The sequence below is a fragment of the Bombina bombina genome, chromosome 2, assembly GCF_027579735.1.
Source record: "Bombina bombina isolate aBomBom1 chromosome 2, aBomBom1.pri, whole genome shotgun sequence".
Lineage (NCBI taxonomy): Eukaryota > Metazoa > Chordata > Amphibia > Anura > Bombinatoridae > Bombina > Bombina bombina.
This window is the reverse complement of record NC_069500.1, coordinates 705,623,617-705,641,598: the sequence shown is the minus strand read 5'-3', so window position 1 is coordinate 705,641,598 and position 17,982 is coordinate 705,623,617. Positions and strand designations below refer to the sequence as shown.

Below are 17,982 nucleotides of genomic sequence, written 5' to 3'. Positions count from 1 at the left end.
TCGCTGATTGGCTAAAATGCAAGTCTGTCAAATGAACAAATAAGGGGGCAGTTTGCAGCATCTTAGATACAAGGTAATCACAGAGGTAAAAAGTGTATTAAAAGGGACATTAAACACAGAATAAATGCTAGATAGAATAATGCATTCAAAGAAAAGATTAGTCTGAGAATAACAAGTAGATATATTTTTTAAGTTTCATTAACCATTTAAATATTGACAAAATAAGTGTAAGGATTTAGTGTCTGTAAAACAATGGGAGCTGCCATGTTGTAACTTAGGTTACCTTCTAAACTATGGCCAATTAGGGACAGTTATAAATAGGTCACTAGTGTATGCGGCCAATGGTTGTGTGTGATATAACAGTGTTCTGCACTTCCATTTCTGACAGGAACTGAAAAGCTCACAATTTCAGAAATGAATTACAGGAAAAGGGGACAAAATAAATGAAAGTATATTGCAGATATATATATATATATATATATATTATTATTTTATATTACCATCTCAAAGTGTTTTATTATCCCTTTAATATAACCATGTTGGTTATGCAAAACTGGGGAATGATTAATAATGGGATAATCTATCTTTTTAAACAACAACATTTCTGGAGTAGACTATCCCTTCAATGCCGATATACTTACCTGCTATTTTTCCAGAATTTCCTGGATCTATACTAGACTGGCTAAACGTGTTAATTTCAGTTTGTTGATTCTTATAACATGGTAATTTTAGTTTCCCTTGCTAGCAGCAATGAGATGTGGTGTCTGTTGTACTGCTTTGTATTCATCTCACCTGGTAAGTAAAATAGGTAGGGCCAAGATTATTAGAATTTAATGAACAGGTGGGAATACCAGGTTCCCATTCCTTGCTCTTTCATCCTATGATGGACAATCAAGGATAAGGAAGTGAGGTCATCTTCATATAGGTAAAAGGGGTGTGGTTATTTCTGAACATGCCCTCATCTGGTAAGTATTAGGCCAAGATACAGAAGTTTCTGCTGTTGATTATTCTACATTCTAATGTTACCCTTAAGGCACAAGTACAGAATCACTGCAGAAACCAGTCTTTTAAAAAATGTATACAATTCTCAATATAATAGTGTCAGTATTTTTCCTCTTGTACTGGATTGTATACACAACTTATCCAAAGTTGTATCTGGATATTAATTGGTCTAGCTTTGGACTTTGAATTGCGCATATGGACCTAATTCTCCAGCCAAAATATAATGCACATAATTTCCTGACAAAGCAAAATCCAAAACCATTTTTTTGTTACTTAGTCTGTATTCTTTGCCCTCATTGAATACTTTGATAATACAAACTTTTCCAATAGTTGTTGAACATTTCCAGATACACCAACTTCGTTTCCAAACCTATATTCAACGTACTAAAAAATTGTTGGCTTTCTAACTCCTGAGTATCTATAAAGTAATGGTTTCAAAAAAAATACCTCCAAAACAGAATGAAAGTCAGTTTTTTTTAATATAAACACACATTTTACCATATTTCCCAAATTATACAGTACATTATTAACCCTGGTGGTACTCTCCCATAAAAGGGAATTTGTCAATTTGAACAATTACTTAAAATCTATAACTTAGCATTGCAAATACACCTGAAAAATATTTTACTGCAGTTTTAGGTTTTGTTAAAAGCAAAAAAAATTGGTGTGTAGATTACCGGTGAAAACCTTTACAAAGGAAACATTCAAAAAGATAGAAAACCAGTTTAAGAAGGAAAAAATATGAAACCGGTTCCGTTAAAAAAAAAGGAGTCTCTCTTTACCACCATCAGTTTCAAACTGAAACGACAGCAATCTCTTTGCAAATCACTATTGGGAAGAAAAAAAAAGCACTTTTGACCATTTACTTGAAAAAAATAGCTAAGTAACTGTTAAACAAAGAAAAATGACAGTGTATTGATAGTTTTTGCAGTTCTAAATGACTTATAAAAATGCACAGTGATGTTGGATTGAATATAATTTATGGAAATCTTTATTTGGCCATGGAATGATGCATGCTACAGAATAAATGTAATCTCATGTTGAGTTATTTGCAACGTACACGGCACATATTTGGGTTGAATTACACTGCACAGACTTTAATTTAAATTCTCAAGTTTTTTCTTCAGTAATAATCCTTTTTCTCGTAACTCTGGCCGGCTGTCCTGTTCCATAGCAGATAAAGATGTAATAAGGGTGTTTCTGCTCTCGAGTGTAAGGCTTCTCCACTGTTCAGAATCTAAATAGAATTAAAATGAAATAAAAAAGAAATAAAATGCATCAAAGTAAAGAACAGTAACAAAACTGGTGATGACTTGGTACAGGGATAGATAATGCACTCACTCCTAAATTAAAGGGACAGTGTACTCTAATTTTTTTTCTCTCCTCTTTAATGTGTTCCCAATTACCAATTTTACCTGTAGGGGTGTATTGCCTCCTATACTGATTTCAATACTTAAAGGGACAGTAAACTCCAAAAAATAAAATGTATGCTTACCTGATAAATGTATTTCTTTTTTGACACGATGAGTCCACGGATCATCTTAATTACTACTGTGATATTCACCTCCTGGTCAGCAGGAGGAGGCAAAGAGCACCACAGCAGAGCTGTTAAATAGCTCCTCCCTTCCCTCCAACTCCAGTCATTCGACCGAAGTTAAGGAAAGAAAGGAAAAGCCAAGGTGCAGGTTACCCGGGGTTTATGATACCCTTTGTATTTCAATAAAGTTTATTATTTTATCACTAAACCTGGTGCTCCTGTTACACATTTTTTGAAATTTAAGGTGCAGGTGTGTCTGAATTCTACAATAACCCACAACCTGTCTTACAAGAACAGGGCAGGCCGTGGACTCATCGTGTCAAAAAATAAATACATTTATCAGGTAAGCATAAATTTTCTTTTCTTTTTTATGACACGAGTCCACGGATCATCTTAATTACTAATGGGATTCAATACCCAAGATAGAGTACACAGATGATGCGGGAGGGACAAGACAGGGAACCTAAACGGAAGGCACCACTGCTTGAACCTTTCTTTCCAAAAAAACGTCCTCAGCCGAAGAAAAGGTAAAACTTTAAAGCACGGAGCACGTCCAAATTGTGCAGATGTCTTTCCTTCTGAAAATAAGGATTAGGATACAAGGAAAGAACAACAATCTCCTGATCAAAAAATCAGAAACAACCTTAGGAAAAAAACCTAATATAGCACGTAAAACTACCTTATACGTTTGGAAAATAAGGTAAGGAGACTCATACTGCAATGCCGAGAGCTCTGACACTCTACGAGTAGAAGAAATAAAACTTTCCAAGATAACCATGAAATATCTAAGGAATGCCTAGGACCAAACAAAGCCCCTGGAAGAACTAAAATCAGACTCCATGGGGGAGTAACTGATTTGAACACAAGCCTGACAAAATGATTATACATCTGGAACATCCACCAGACATTTGTGTAACAAAAATAGATAAGGTCGAGACCCGACACTCTAGGTCAAATTTATAGAACTTTGAAAAAGTGTGAAGAGAGGACCAAGTTGCAGCCTTGCAAATCTGTTCCATAGAAGCTTCATATATAAATGCCCATGAGAAAACAATGGCCCTCGTGTAATGAGCCGTAACTCTCTCCGGAGGATGCTGTCCAGCAGATTCATATGCAAAATGTATGACACTCTAAAGTGTAGATAAACTCTTTCTCCAATCCGACTTGGAGAAAATACAAAATTCTAGGAAACTTAACTCTACTCCATGAGTAGCCTTTGGATTCCCAGCAATAGAGATATATACGCCCTGATGGTAAGTCCTTCTAGATACAAGCCTATGAGCCTGAATCATGGTCTGACCGAGTCAGAAAAAAACCCCGCTTAACAAAATTAAGCGTTCAATCTCCGAGCAGACAGCTTCAGAGAAAAACTAGAGTTTGGTGAAGGAAGGGTCCTCAATTAGAAGGTCCTTTCTTAACAGAAGTCTCCAAGATTGCAGTGACATGTCCACCAGGTCTGCATACCAATTCCTGTGAGGCCAAGCAGGTGCAATGAGAATTACTGATGGCCCTTCCTACTTGCTTCAAGCAATAACCCGAAGAAGAAGCAAACGGATGAAAAAGATATGCTAGACTGAAGGTTCAAGGAATCGCCAGAGCATATTGGGGGTCCCTGGACCTCAACCCGTATCACGGGAGCTTGGCATTCTGTCGATGCCATGAGATCTAATTCTTGCTGATCCCTCGAGAATCAGGCTGGAGAACATTTCCGGATGGAGTTATGTTGCCCGACTAGAACCTAATAGATTGGACCGAGGCTAACTGAGGTCAGGCCAGAAGAGCGTTGAAAATCGCTCTCAGTTCCAGGAAGTCTATGGAAAGAGCAGACTCTGACTGAGCCCAAACTTCCTGAACTCTTAAGGAACCACAGACTGCTCCCCACCCTAGCAGGCTGGCGATTGTTGTCACAATCACCCAAAATGGCCTGCGAAAGCAGGATCCCTGGAAGAAATGATCCAGAAACAATCGCAATAAAGAGAATCCCTTGTCTCCTACCCCAGAAGTATTTGAGGTGACAAATCCGTCAAAATCTCCGTTCCATAGCCTGAACATGCTTAACTGTAGATGTCTGAGGTGGGAACCGAGAAAACGGGATGATGTACATTGCCGGCACCAGCAGCCCGATTACCTCCTGCACTTGGGCCACTGATGGCCGAGTAATGGACTGAAGTGCTGGACAAGAATCTATAATCTTTGATTTCATGACCTCTGTCAGAAAAAACTCAATTAATAGGGAAACATATTTCCCAAGAAAGTTACTCTTGTATTAGGGACTAAGGAACTCTTTTTCAATATTATCTTCCACCCGAGATACCATAATGTGAATGAATCTTGCCTGTCATAAGAATAGCGCCTGGACTGGGATGTCGTCCAGATAGGACGCCACTGCAATGTCCCGTCACTGAAGCGCCACTAAAAGCAATCCCAGAACCTTTGTAAAAATTCTGGGAGCTATGGCAAGACCGAATGGAAGAGCCACGATTGGAAGAGTTTGTCTAGAAAGGCAAGTCTTAGGAACTTGAAATGGGAACATGCAGGAACGCATCCTTTTAAACCGCTGTCATAAACTGACCCTCTTTGATCAAAAGAAGAAGGGAACGAATAGTTTCCATCCTGAAGGACGGTACTTTAAGAAATTTGTTTAGACTCTTAAGATCTAAAATTGTCCAGAAAATTCCCTCTTCCTTGGAACCACGAACAGATTTGAATAAAGTCCAGACCCAGTTGCTGTATCGTAATAGGAACAATCACTTCCAGGTCGGAGAGGTCTCCTACACAGTATAAGAACGCTTTGTATCCCTGGGACACTATTTCTATTGCCCGGGGATCCTGAACATCTCAAACCTGAGCGAAGAAGAAAAGTCTGCTCCCCACAAGATCCGGTCCCGGATCAGGCCCTTCATGCTGTCTTCGGTTCAACAGCAGGTTTCTTGGATTGTCTCCCTTATTCCAAGACTGATTGGAAAAGTAGGAATTTTCCCTTGAAATTTTGCAAGGAACGAAAAATACTCCGTTGTCCTCTTTGTTTGTTTCACTTATCCTGAGGACGAAGATGACCTTTACCTCCCGAAATATCAGAGATAATTTCCATCAAGCCAGGTCCAAACAAGGTCTTGCCGATGTAAGGAATTGCTAAAAGCTTAGGCTTAGAGGTCACATCTGCAGACCAAGGTCTTAACCCTAAAGCTCTGCAAGCTAGAATAGAGAAACCTGAAATGTTTTCCCAGCTTAATAACTTGAAGGGCAACATCCGTAATAAAGGAATTGGATAAATTAATAGCTTATAATATCCTTGATTTCATCCCGGGAAATGTCTGTCCTGATAACATCAGACAAAGCATCAAACCAATATGCCACCGCACTAGAGACGGTAGCAAAACACACAACTGGCTGCCATTGTGAGCCCTGATGTACATACATCCTATAGAGTAACCACTCTTGCTCATAGGATCTTTGAAAGAGCAACTATCTTTTACAGGAATAGTAGTTCTCTTAGCCAAGGAGGAAAAGGTTCCTTCCACCTTGGGGACCGTTTGCCAAGCCCCCTTAACATAGTTGGCTATGGGAAACATCTTCCAGTCGTTGGCAATGATCTCAGAAGTTCGGTCTGGTACCGGAAAAAGTCTATCGAGGAAAAAACCTTGAAATATTTGTTCCGTTTACTGGACTTCTTAGGAACAACAACTACCGTGGAGTCACTGTCCTCCAAGTAGCTAAAACCGCCTTAAGTAACAGACAGAGGTGGTCTAGCTAACCTGAAAGACACACCTTCAGTATCAGCAAGAGGGATTATACTAGCAGAATCTGAAACTTTCACCTGAAAGACACACCTTCAGTATCAGCAAGAGGGATTATACTGGCAGAATCTGAAACTTTCACCTTCAGATGCTACTACGGTATCCTCCTCCTCAGGCTTCTGGGAGGGGTCCCCCGAAATAGTAACAACTGCATCAGAAACCTCGCTTACTGAATATTTGATTTTCCTCGTACGCTAACTCCAACGGGGGTTTGAGAGGAAGTGCAGGGCACTGCATGTAAGGACGGTAAACTCTGGGACATTTGAGAACAAAGCTCTGTTATATATTGAGCATTGTTATTAGAGTCCTGAACAACGTCTTAGTTAGAAAACGTTGGCTCAGAACAAAGGTTTATCTCTGTATCTTCAATACATGAGGAACAGAAAAAAGGATTGGCATTAAGTCATATTGAGTAAGTGACACATAGTAAAACCTCTAAGCCCATGTCTAACATTAAACTGACAAAATTTTAATCATCCCAAGATAAAATTTTATTATAATGCCAAAAGAACCTAAAACCGTTGCTGTCTCTTTAAATAATAAAACTATCTTTTTTACTGGAAAAACGTCTAAGTATTATTGTATAATAACAAATTTAAAAATAAGCGTATGAACACCCCTACACCTCAGCAGCATTTCTGCTGAGGTGTTTATGTCCTCTGAGCAGGAATCGAGTAAAACTATGATTCCTTGTACAGACGATCTCCGGAGTAGCTACGCAAAGAGAGATTCAGTAGGAAAATATGCGCAGCAATGATATGCGCATGCGTAGATCCCGTTACCCTGAACTGAGTAAAAAATGGCGCGCAATTACTCTATGCCCATCATGGGCGTGGCCAAGGAAATCTCCCGGTCGGCTCAAAAATTACAAATCCGCCGGGAGATGTGGAACCACCTATGTTGGTAAAAATAAGCCCCAGTGTCTGCAGCAACGCTGCTCAATTTCCCGTATACCTAAAGGGAGCCAAGTAAATTAAATGCCCTTTATCTCTGAGACTCCGTCTCTCTAAGTCCCAGTGCCTGCTACAATGCCAAATGTCCCCTATGCCTAAGGAGAGATTATGAAGTAATAATGAGGCTTGTCCCATGTACAGAATAAAAGTGTTCTTTATTTCTGAGACACCACTTTCTTTAAGCCCCAGTGCCTGCTGCAACGCTGCCCAAATGTCCCCTATGCCTAAGGGGAGACTATGAAAATAATAAGGAGGCCTGTAAATAAAGTGCCCTCCTTTATCTCTGAGACTCCATTTTCCCCCAGAAAAAAGTCAGCACTTACCTCATATGCTGCCTGGCAGCAAAGCAGATTCCAGGTTTGAGAGGTCCTATCCCCTCACATGGACCTGTGAATGAAGAGAAAGTCCTGAATTAGAATCTCTCAGGTTTTCCAGAGGCAGGGCAGCATCAGTATATGGGAGGTGCAGTGAGAATTATGTCCCACAAGTTCCCATTGCTCTAAAGCCACCAAAGCCCTACTGAAGAGACTGATATGGACTACGGCTACACCCTAGGACAAAGCAGTACAATCTTGCATTACTTAAAAAATAATAAACTCTTGATTGAAGAATCTAATACCTCACTTTACCTCTTCCTATCACTAACGTAGGAAAAGAGAATGACTGGAGTGGGAAGGAAGGGCTATTTAACAGCTCTGCTGTGGTGCTCTTTGCCTCCACCTGCTGACCAGGAGGTGAATATCCCGTTAGTAATTAAGATGATCCGTGGTCTCATTGTGTCATAAAAAAAGAAATGTTATTTCTTTTGCAAGATGTACCGAGTCCACGGTTTCATCCTTACTTGTGGGATATTGTCCTTCCTAACAGGAAGTAGCTAAGAGAGCACCACAGCAGAGCTGTCTATATAGCTCCCCCCTTAACTCTACCCTCCAGTCATTCTCTTTGCTGGCTCTAAGCTGGAAGGGTGTTTTGTTGTTTTTAAATGGTACCGGTGTTGTACTATTTACTCTCAGGCAGGACATAGATGAAGATTTCTGCCTGGAGGATGATGATCTTGGCATTTGTAACTAAGGTCCACTGCTGTTCCCACAGAAGCTGAGGAGTACAGGAAAACTTCAGTGTGAGGAACGGTTTCTTGCTATACAGCAATGAGGTATGTTCAGTCATTTTTTCTGCAGAGACTGTGTTAACTCAGAAAGGCTGACAGTTTCCCCATTAGGGGAAGGGGAAGCAGTAATCCTAGTTATATAAGGGGCATTACTAGCTTACATACAGGGCTAATCTTATAGGCACTCAATTTGTATATAATAATATTGGGCAAACATTTGTGTTTTATGAGACATATGTTTGAGGGTACACTTGGCTTATTTAAGGGTTTTTCTAACCCACATGGCTTTCAAAAAAAAGGTTTTTGTGTAGGCCCCAGCAACATAGAGTGTGGGGGCGTGGCCTATTTTCGTGCCTCAGTTGCGCACTTAGTTGATGCAGGCAAGCAGCAAGCAAGTCTCCAGAGGTCCTGGTACTCTTCTGGGGCCCAATCGAAGCTTTATTCCCATAGAATCGTTCCCTAAGGGCAGGTAGGGCCACAGCAGAGCTTGTGGCAAAGTGCTGACAGGTTTTTTTTTTACCGGTTTTAGGACATTTGTCAATCCGTTTTTTTTCATTTGGGGGTATATTGCTTAGATATTTGTGGTGCAATCTTACTATAACTTAGTGGCTGTACGGTAAAAAGTTCAGAAAATTTAAGGCAATTTTAAGCATTTTTGCAGTTTGTGTATGTCTTTTTTTCCTCTTAAAGGCACAGTACCATTTTTGAAAATTGTGTTTTTTTCATTAAATAAAGTGTTTTCCAAGCTTGCTTGTCTCATTACTAGCCTGTTCAACATGTCTGACATTGAGGAAACTCATTGCTCAATTTGTTTAGAAGCCATTGTGGAACCCCCTCTTAGAATGTGTCCCACTTGTACTGATATGTCTATAAATTGCAAACAGCATATTTTGACTTATAAGAGTGTGGCATTGGATGATTCTCAGACAGAAGGAAATCAGGTTTTGCCATCTAGTTCTCCCCAAGTGTCACAACCAGTAACGCCCGCACAAGCGACGCCAAGTACTTCTAGTGCGTCTAATTCTTTTACCTTGCAAGATATGGCCTCAGTTATGAATCCTACCCTCACAAAGGTTTTATCTAAAATGCCAGGGTTGCAAGGGAAGCGCAGTAGCTCTGGGTTAAGAACAAATGCTGAGCCTTCTGATACTTTAGTTGCCGTATCCGATACTCCCTCACAATGTTCTGAAGTAGGGATGAGGGATTTGCTATCTGAGGGAGAGATTTCTGATTCAGGAAGGTTACTCCCTCAGACAGATTCAGATATGACGGCATTTAAATTTAAGCTAGAACACCTCCGTTTATTGCTCAGGGAGGTTTTAGCGACTCTGGATGATTGTGACCCTATTGTAGATCCAGATAAATTGTGTAAAATGGACAAATATCTAGAGGTTCCTGTTTACACTGATGTTTTTCCGGTCCCTAAGAGGATTTTGGACATTGTTACTAAGGAGTGGGATAGACCAGGTATTCCGTTCGCTCCCCCTCCTGTTTTTAAGAAAATGTTTCCCATATCCGACACCATGAGGGACTCATGGCAGACGGTCCCTAAGGTGGAGGGAGCTATTTCTACTCTGGCTAAGCGTACAACTATACCTATTGAAGACAGTTGTGCTTTCATTGATCCTATGGATAAAAAATTAGAGGGTCTCCTAAAGAAAATTTTTGTTCATCAAGGTTTTCTTCTTCAACCCATAGCGTGCATTGTTCCTGTAACCACTGCAGCTGCCTTTTGGTTTGAGGCTCTAGAAGAGGCTCTTCAGGTGGAGACCCCACTAGAGGATATTCTGGACAGAATTAAGGCTCTTAAGCTAGCTTATTCTTTTATGACAAACGCCGCTTTTCATCTTGCTAAGTTAGCGGCAAAGAATTCAGGTTTTGCCATTTTAGCGCGTAGAGCGTTATGGCTTAAGTCCTGGTCGGCTGATGTGTCATCAAAATCTAAGCTTTTGACCATCCCTTTCAAAGGTAAGACCCTATTCGGGCCTGCACTGAAAGAGATCATTTCAGACATCACTAGGGGGAAGGGTCATGCCCTTCCCCAAGATAAGTCTTGGGGCAGACTCTCTCTCTTTGCTCAGGCCTGGGCAACAGACGTTCAGGACTCCTGGGCCGTAGAAATAACCCAGGGGGGTATCTTTTAGATTTCAAAGATTCTCCTCCAAGGGGGAGATTCCATCTTTCTCAATTGTCTGTAAACCAGACAAAAAGAGAGGCGTTCTTACGCTGTGTAGAAGACCTTTTTACCATGGGAGTGATCTGCTCAGTTCCGAAAAGCAGAACAGGGACAAGGTTTCTACTCCAATCTGTTTGTGGTTCCCAAAAAAAGAGGGAACCTTCAGACCAATTCTAGATCTCAAGACCCTAAACCAATTCCTAAGAGTTCCATCCTTCAAGATGGAGACCATTCGGACTATTTTACCAATGATCCAGGAGGGTCAATATATGACCACCGTGGATTTAAAGGATGCGTATTTACACATTCCTATCCACAAAGATCATCACCAATTCCTAAGGTTTGCCTTTCTGGACAGGCATTACCAGTTTGTGGCTTTTCCCTTCGGGTTGGCCACGGCACCAAGAATCTTCACAAAAGTGCTAGGGTCCCTGCTGGCGGTCCTAAGACCGCAGGGCATTGCAGTGGCGCCTTATCTTCTAGACGACATCCTAATTCAAGCGTCGACTTTCCAACTAGCCAAGTATCACACGGACTTAGTGTTGGCCTTTCTAAGATCTCATGGGTGGAAGGTGAATGTGAAAAAGAGTTCTCTTATTCCTCTCACAAGAGTTCCATTCCTGGGAACTCTGATAGATTAGGTGGACATGAAAAATTTTCTTACGGAGGTCAGGAAATCAAAGATTTTAACCACCTGCCGAGCTCTTCATTCCATTCCTCGGCCGTCAGTGGCTCAGTGTATGGAGGTAATCGGACTTATGGTAGCGGCAATGGACATAGTTCCGTTCGCTCGCATCTCAGACCACTGCAACTATGCATGCTCAAACAGTGGAATGGGGATTAAATTTAGTTCTTAATGTTCTTCAGGGGGTTCCGTTTGAACCTGTGCATTCCATAGATATTAAGCTTCTATCTTGGAAAGTTCTGTTTCTAGTTGCTATCTCTTCAGCTCGAAGGGTTTCTGAACTATCTGCATTACAGTGAGACTCGCCTTATCTTTTTTTTCCATGCTGATAAGGTGGTTTTGCATACCAAACCTGGGTTCCTCCCTAAGGTTGTTTCTAACAGGAATATCAATCAGGAAATTGTTGTTCCTTCTCTGTGTCCTAATCCTTCTTCTAAGAAGGAACGTCTGTTGCACAACTTGGACGTGGTTCGTGCTTTGAAGTTTTATTTGCAGGCAACCAAAGATTTTCGCCAATCATCTTCTTTGTTTGTTGTCTATGCTGGAAAGCGCAGAGGTCAAAAGGCTACGGCTACCTCTCTTTCCTTTTGGCTGAAAAGCATCATCCGTTTGGCTTATGAGACTGCTGGACAGCAGCCTCCTGAAAGAATTACAGCTCACTCCACTAGAGCGGTGGCTTCCACATGGGCTTTTAAAAATGATGCTTCTGTTTAACAGATTTGTAAGGCTGCGACTTGGTCTTCGCTTCATACCTTTTCCAAATTTTACAAATTTGATACTTTTGCTTCTTTGAAGGCTATTTTTGGGAGAAAGATTTTGCAAGCAGTGGTGCCTTCTGTTTAGGTTCCTGTCTTGTCCCTCCCTTCATCCGTGTCCTAAAGCTTTGGTATTGGTATCCCACAAGTAAGGATGAAACCGTGGATTCGGTACATCTTGCAAAAGAAAACAAAATTTATGCTTATCTGATAAATTTCTTTCTTTTGCGATGTACCGAGTCCACGGCTCGCCCTATCAAGACAGATACTATTTTTTATTGAAAACTTCAGTCACCTCTGCACCGTATAGTTTCTCCTTTTCTTCCTTGGCCTTCGGTCGAATGACTGGGGGGTGGAGTTAAGGGGGAAGCTATATAGACAGCTCTGCTGTGGTGCTCTCTTTGCTACTTCCTGTTAGGAAGGACAATATCCCACAAGTAAGGATGAAACCGTGGACTCGGTACATCGCAAAAGAAAGAAATTTATCAGTTAAGATTAAATTTTGTTTTTTAAAAAGATAGATAATCCCTTTATTTACTATTCCCCAGTTTTTCATAACCAAACTTATAGAAATATAGTTTTTACCTCTAATTACCTTGTATATAAGCCTCTGAACACTGCCTTCTTATCTCAGATCTTTTGACAGATTTTCGTTTCAGGCAATTAGTGCTAACTCAAATAACTCCACGGGTGTGAGCACATTATTATCTATATGGCACACATGAACTAACTGACTGTGAAAAACTGTCAAATACATTCAGATAAGAGGTGGCCTTCAAGGGCTTAGAAATTAGCATATGAGTCTACATAGGTTTAGCTTTCAACTAAGAATACCAAGAAAACAAAGCAAATTTGATGATAAAAGTAAATTGGAAAGTTGTTTAAAATGACATTCCCTATCTAAATCATGAAACTTTAATTTAGACTTTACTGTCCCTTTAAGTAATGATTATAAAAAAGGTATGTATATAAGTCAGTTTTAAAAAAAATACATTCCCGTTTGGGGGGTTGGCCAGAGATAATGTTAATTTTTTATTGTTTTCACTAAGAATTGGTCTTGTGTATAGAGAGATAACGTAAGGATAATTGCGTAAATATAGAGAGATAAGTCTGCTCTCCCTACAATCGCAATCCATTTTATTGGGTTGTGGGCTCAATTAACAGAACCAGCTATTTCATATTTAAAAGTATATCTAAAATGAGCTATTTCCCAAAATATATGTCGAGAAAATAACTAATTGTGTAGTTCATTAACACATCTAGACAAGTCAGAAGACTTGCTTTTGCCACAGAAAACCTCTGAATACATTCTTACAATACAATGCAGCAAAGGATTCTGCGTAAGATATGCAAATGAGGTTCACAACTGACTTTTTTTTTTTTTTACTTCAGCCTGCCTTTATGCAGATTTTCCCTTTACGCCATAGCATCGCTGTATACACAGCTTTTAAGCTTAGCTAGAGTTAGTATCATTGGTTCGGAATCACTGTACTAACACTAGCTAAGCTTAAAACCTGTGTATACAGAGATATTATATGTAGGGTTGCCACCTCAGACTTTTCCTGGACACTTATGAGTTACGCGTGCTACAGGGCAGAACATGTATTGTGCCTCTGGACATACATGTTCCTCCTTGCACACCCTAAAGCAGGTGTCCAGGAAAACATGGCTGTAGTGGCAACTCTAATGCTATGGCATAAAGGGAAGTCTGCCTAAAAGCAGGCGGAAGTAAAAAAGTGAGTCATTGTGAACCTCATTTGCATATCTTACCCAGAATCCTTTGCGGCACTGGAAACAATGTATTCATAGGTTTTCTGTGGGAAAAGCAATCCTTCTGACTTGATTTGGCAAAAATTAGCAAAAGCACTACACTGATAGACAAGGAATGCTCAATTTAGTGTTTGGATATTTACAGAAAATGTGTAGATTATTGACATTTAGGGTATCATTCTCAGTGAGTATATCTATATACCTCTATGAGTTTATATACTTTCTGTATTTTTATCAATATGTGAATATATCCCTAATGAGCTTGAGTGCTTGTGCATAAAACTATACTAGTTGCGAATATAGTCTGTACCTAGAGAAGGTGAAGACTAAAAGAATGCACTTGGGTAGCACTTCTATTCCTAAAAGTAAGGTTAAGGTCGAAATAGGACTTAAACAACCACTGGAAGCCAAAGGGTTGATGGAGAAATTAAAACATAACTTTTATTAATTCTCTAATAGATAAAAAAATGTGTGGTGTGTGGATGTGTGTACTTTAAAAACACATAGCAATTCTACTAGTAATGGAAGTGGCTCAGAATATTGGGTGAATAAATTTCCACGGACCTAAAATATTGTTTAGGTATGCTTGTATGAATTAGTATGAATCTTTCAAATGGATAATATACTTGTATCTATTAATATAGTACACCACTGTATGGTTTAGTGTTCCCTCATACAGTTGTTCCCATATAGCGTAGCACAGTCATAAACAAATTATGTGTAATTGACTGAAATGGTTATTTCTAACCCTTCTTGTTATACTATTGGTTGATGTATATAATAGTAATATTTATTTAGTCACAGTTCCAATTCTGTATTCAAAAGAAAAATTACAACATCAGTTATGGAAGGTTTAGATTGTTATATGGCTTATATAGGTGCTTGGTGTAGTTTAATATAACTTTGTTTTGCAAGTTTGAAGTTTTGTGCTTCCATTAATAAGAATATTAGTAATTCACTGGTTATGGGCTCCAGTGATTTATACTTAGTGGCAATCGATGTCCGGCTTTCTTTCACCAAAGTAATATCTTCGATCTTCTGATGGGTGGTTTAATACTGTTATTGTACTTGTATTGGTCCACAAGTTAAGGTATTAATAAAAGTGCTTTAGATTGTGGCTGTTCTCTCATCTAATATAGTATAGTAATGGAGATATTGTTATTAAGATGGTCTATATGAGATAGGTTTATCAATAATCAGATTCGTGTTATTTCAATAGCTCTCCTTTATACTATGCAGTGTTCACTATATAAGAGACATCGTTTTCAAATATTAAATCTGAGGATATGTTTGATATTATATAGAGGGATTTTTGTATAGCTACGAAATATACTTTATTAGTATCTTTGTATTATTATATCTCTGATATCAACACCTATATAAGTGTCCACAATTGATCACCAACTATGCATATGCGATTGTACTGTATAAGTAAAAGCTAAAATAGCTGATGGTATCAGTTAGCTACTGTGATCTCAGGTCTCATTCAGTAGTTTATCTCAGTTTTTTATCTAAAGCACCTTTTATACACAGTTAGCCGTTATAATATTGGGCGGCTGTAATGTTCACAGTACTTGCGATTGTTTTATCAAAATGAAGGCTCAAAAAGCCAGTTTAAACACCTATCTGTTATACCCTTATGATATTAACAAATGTTTATTGAGGTATATTAGTCCACAAATTAAAGGTATTAATAAAGTGTTTTAGATTGTGGCTGTTCTCTCATCTAATATGGTCTTGAAGAAGTTATTATTAAGATGGTCTATGTGAGATAGGTTTGCCAATAATCACATTCGTTTTATTTAAATAACTCTCCTTTGTGTGGGAAAAGCAATCCTTCTGACTTGTCTAGAGTTAATGAACTACAGAAATTAGTTATTTTCTATACATTCTGTGCTTAGTGGAGGATTTTAAGCTCACTTTTCTCCTCCCCATAATTTTAAAAGTTGCCAAAATATATAATTATACAATGCCGCTGATATAAAAACAAAATGTATGCTTACCTGATAAATTTCTTTCTTTTGCGATGTACCGAGTCCACGGTTTTATCCTTACTTGTGGGATATTATCCTTCCTAACAGGAAGTGGCAAAGAGAGCACCCACAGCAAAGCTGTCTATATAGCTTCCCCCTTAACTCCACCCCCCAGTCATTCGACTGAAGGCCAAGGAAGAAAAAGGAGAAACTATAAGGTGCAGAGGTGACTGAAGTTTTTAATAAAAAATACTATCTGTCTTGAATAGACAGGGCGGGCCGTGGACTCGGTACATCGCAAAAGAAAGAAATTTATCAGGTAAGCATAAATTTTGTTTTCTTTTGCATGATGTACCGAGTCCACGGTTTCATCCTTACTTGTGGGATACGAATACCAAAGCTTTAGGACACGGATGAAGGGAGGGACAAGACAGGAACCTAAACGGAAGGCACCACTGCTTGCAAAACCTTTCTCCCAAAAATAGCCTCCGAAGAAGCAAAAGTATTAAATTTGTAAAATTTTGAAAAGGTATGGAGCGAAGACCAAGTCGCAGCCTTACAAATCTGTTCAACAGAAGCATCATTTTTAAAAGCCCATATGGAAGCTACCGCTCTAGTAGAATGAGCTGTAATCCTTTCAGGAGGCTGCTGTCCAGCAGTCTCATAAGCCAAATGGATGATGCTTTTCAGCCAAAAGGAAAGAGAAGTAGCCGTAGCCTTTTGACCCCTACGCTTTCCAGAATAGACAACAAAGAAGATGTTTGAAGACAAATAAAAACTAATACTTTATCACCTCTTTCACTTTACCCTTCCTGCTTAGAGCCGGCAAAGAGAATGACTGGGGGTGGAGTTAAGGGGGGGAGCTTTATAGACAGCTTTGCTGTGGGTGCTCTCTTTGCCACTTTCTGTTAGGAAGGATAATATCCCACAAGTAAGGATGAAACCGTGGACTCGGTACATCATGCAAAAGAAAAATAATAAGAAAAATAATTAGAAAAACATTGAGAGGAAACAATTTTACAGTACTCTAACCCTTTAAAATCTCAATCTCTATTCAAATAACTTTAAAAACTTTATAACCAGGATACCAAGAGAACTAAGCAAAATTGATCATAGAAATAAACTGTAAAGTAACCCTAGGTGACCAGAGGAGCGTGCACGTGCCTTTAGCCATCAGGCAGCAGTGTTCAAAGCAATAGTATATGTAGTTTTAAACACTGCTGCCATAGAATACTAAAGACGTGCACACTCCTGAGCTTAATAAGGATTACTATTTAACAAAGGAAAGCAAGTAGACATGTGCCGCAAGACTCTTTCGGAGTCTGCTTTTTTTCTTGTAAAAGATCACTTTACTATCTGTGCAAATCTTAGTGTGGTGATCTTACACAAGAATAAATCCAGCTCCAAAAAGAGTCTCACAACATAAGCAGCCGTCTGATCCGAACGAAGGAGCCGAATGCCCATAATCTAAAAGCAAGAGAACTAAACAAAATTGACAATAGAAGTAAATTAGACAGTTGTTTAACATTGCATGCTCCATCTGAATCACAAAGGTTACAATTTTGGCTTTACTGTTTTTTTTCTTGAGCAGCAAATTATAAAGTTATAGAAGAACAATAATACTGAATTACTGTTAAAGGGACAAACTCAAATGTTTTCATGATTCAGATACAGCATACAATTTTAAACAACTTTCCACTTAACTTTTATTAGCAAATTTGCTTCATGCTCTTTGTATCCTTTGTTGAAGGAGCAGCAATGGGCTACTGAGAGCTAGCTGATCTCACAGGGTGAGCAAATAACAAGGAGGTACATATGTGCAGCCACCAATAAGCAGCTAGTTCCCATTAGTGCATTGCTGCTCACGAGCCTACAAATGTATACTTTTCAACAAAGGATACCAAGAGAACAAAATAAATTAGATAATAGAAGTATATTGGAAAGTTGAATATAAGTGTGTGTGTTTTATGTAGGAATGATTTAACCCACAATGTACATTCGTTTTAGTACTAGACCATAGATTTATTACTTGTAAAGATTATTGCATACAGGCAGTACATTAAATACACAAAGGAAGCGTCAGATCACAAAGCTTTGAATAAAACGATTGATTGGTGGTTTTCCTGCAGAACCTGGTATTCTGTAGTCTGATGATATGAGCGTTCTAACTTCATAGTTCCAGCAATTAGTCTATGGATTTCTGCAACCATTTTTTTTTTATATTTA

The 17,982-nt window shown here is 39.1% G+C and overlaps 1 protein-coding gene across 1 annotated transcript in view; it reads right to left on the bottom strand.

Annotated features, from left to right (window-relative positions):
- Positions 1–1,462: 1,462 nt before the first annotated feature.
- The window catches only part of ECPAS (Ecm29 proteasome adaptor and scaffold), a 304,008-nt gene continuing 287,488 nt past the window's right edge, over positions 1,463–17,982 (bottom strand). The window contains exon 49 of the mRNA XM_053702690.1: positions 1,463–2,239. Coding sequence (XP_053558665.1) covers positions 2,100–2,239 — 140 coding nt within the window. The 3' untranslated portion in view covers positions 1,463–2,099. The remainder of the gene's footprint in view (positions 2,240–17,982) is intronic.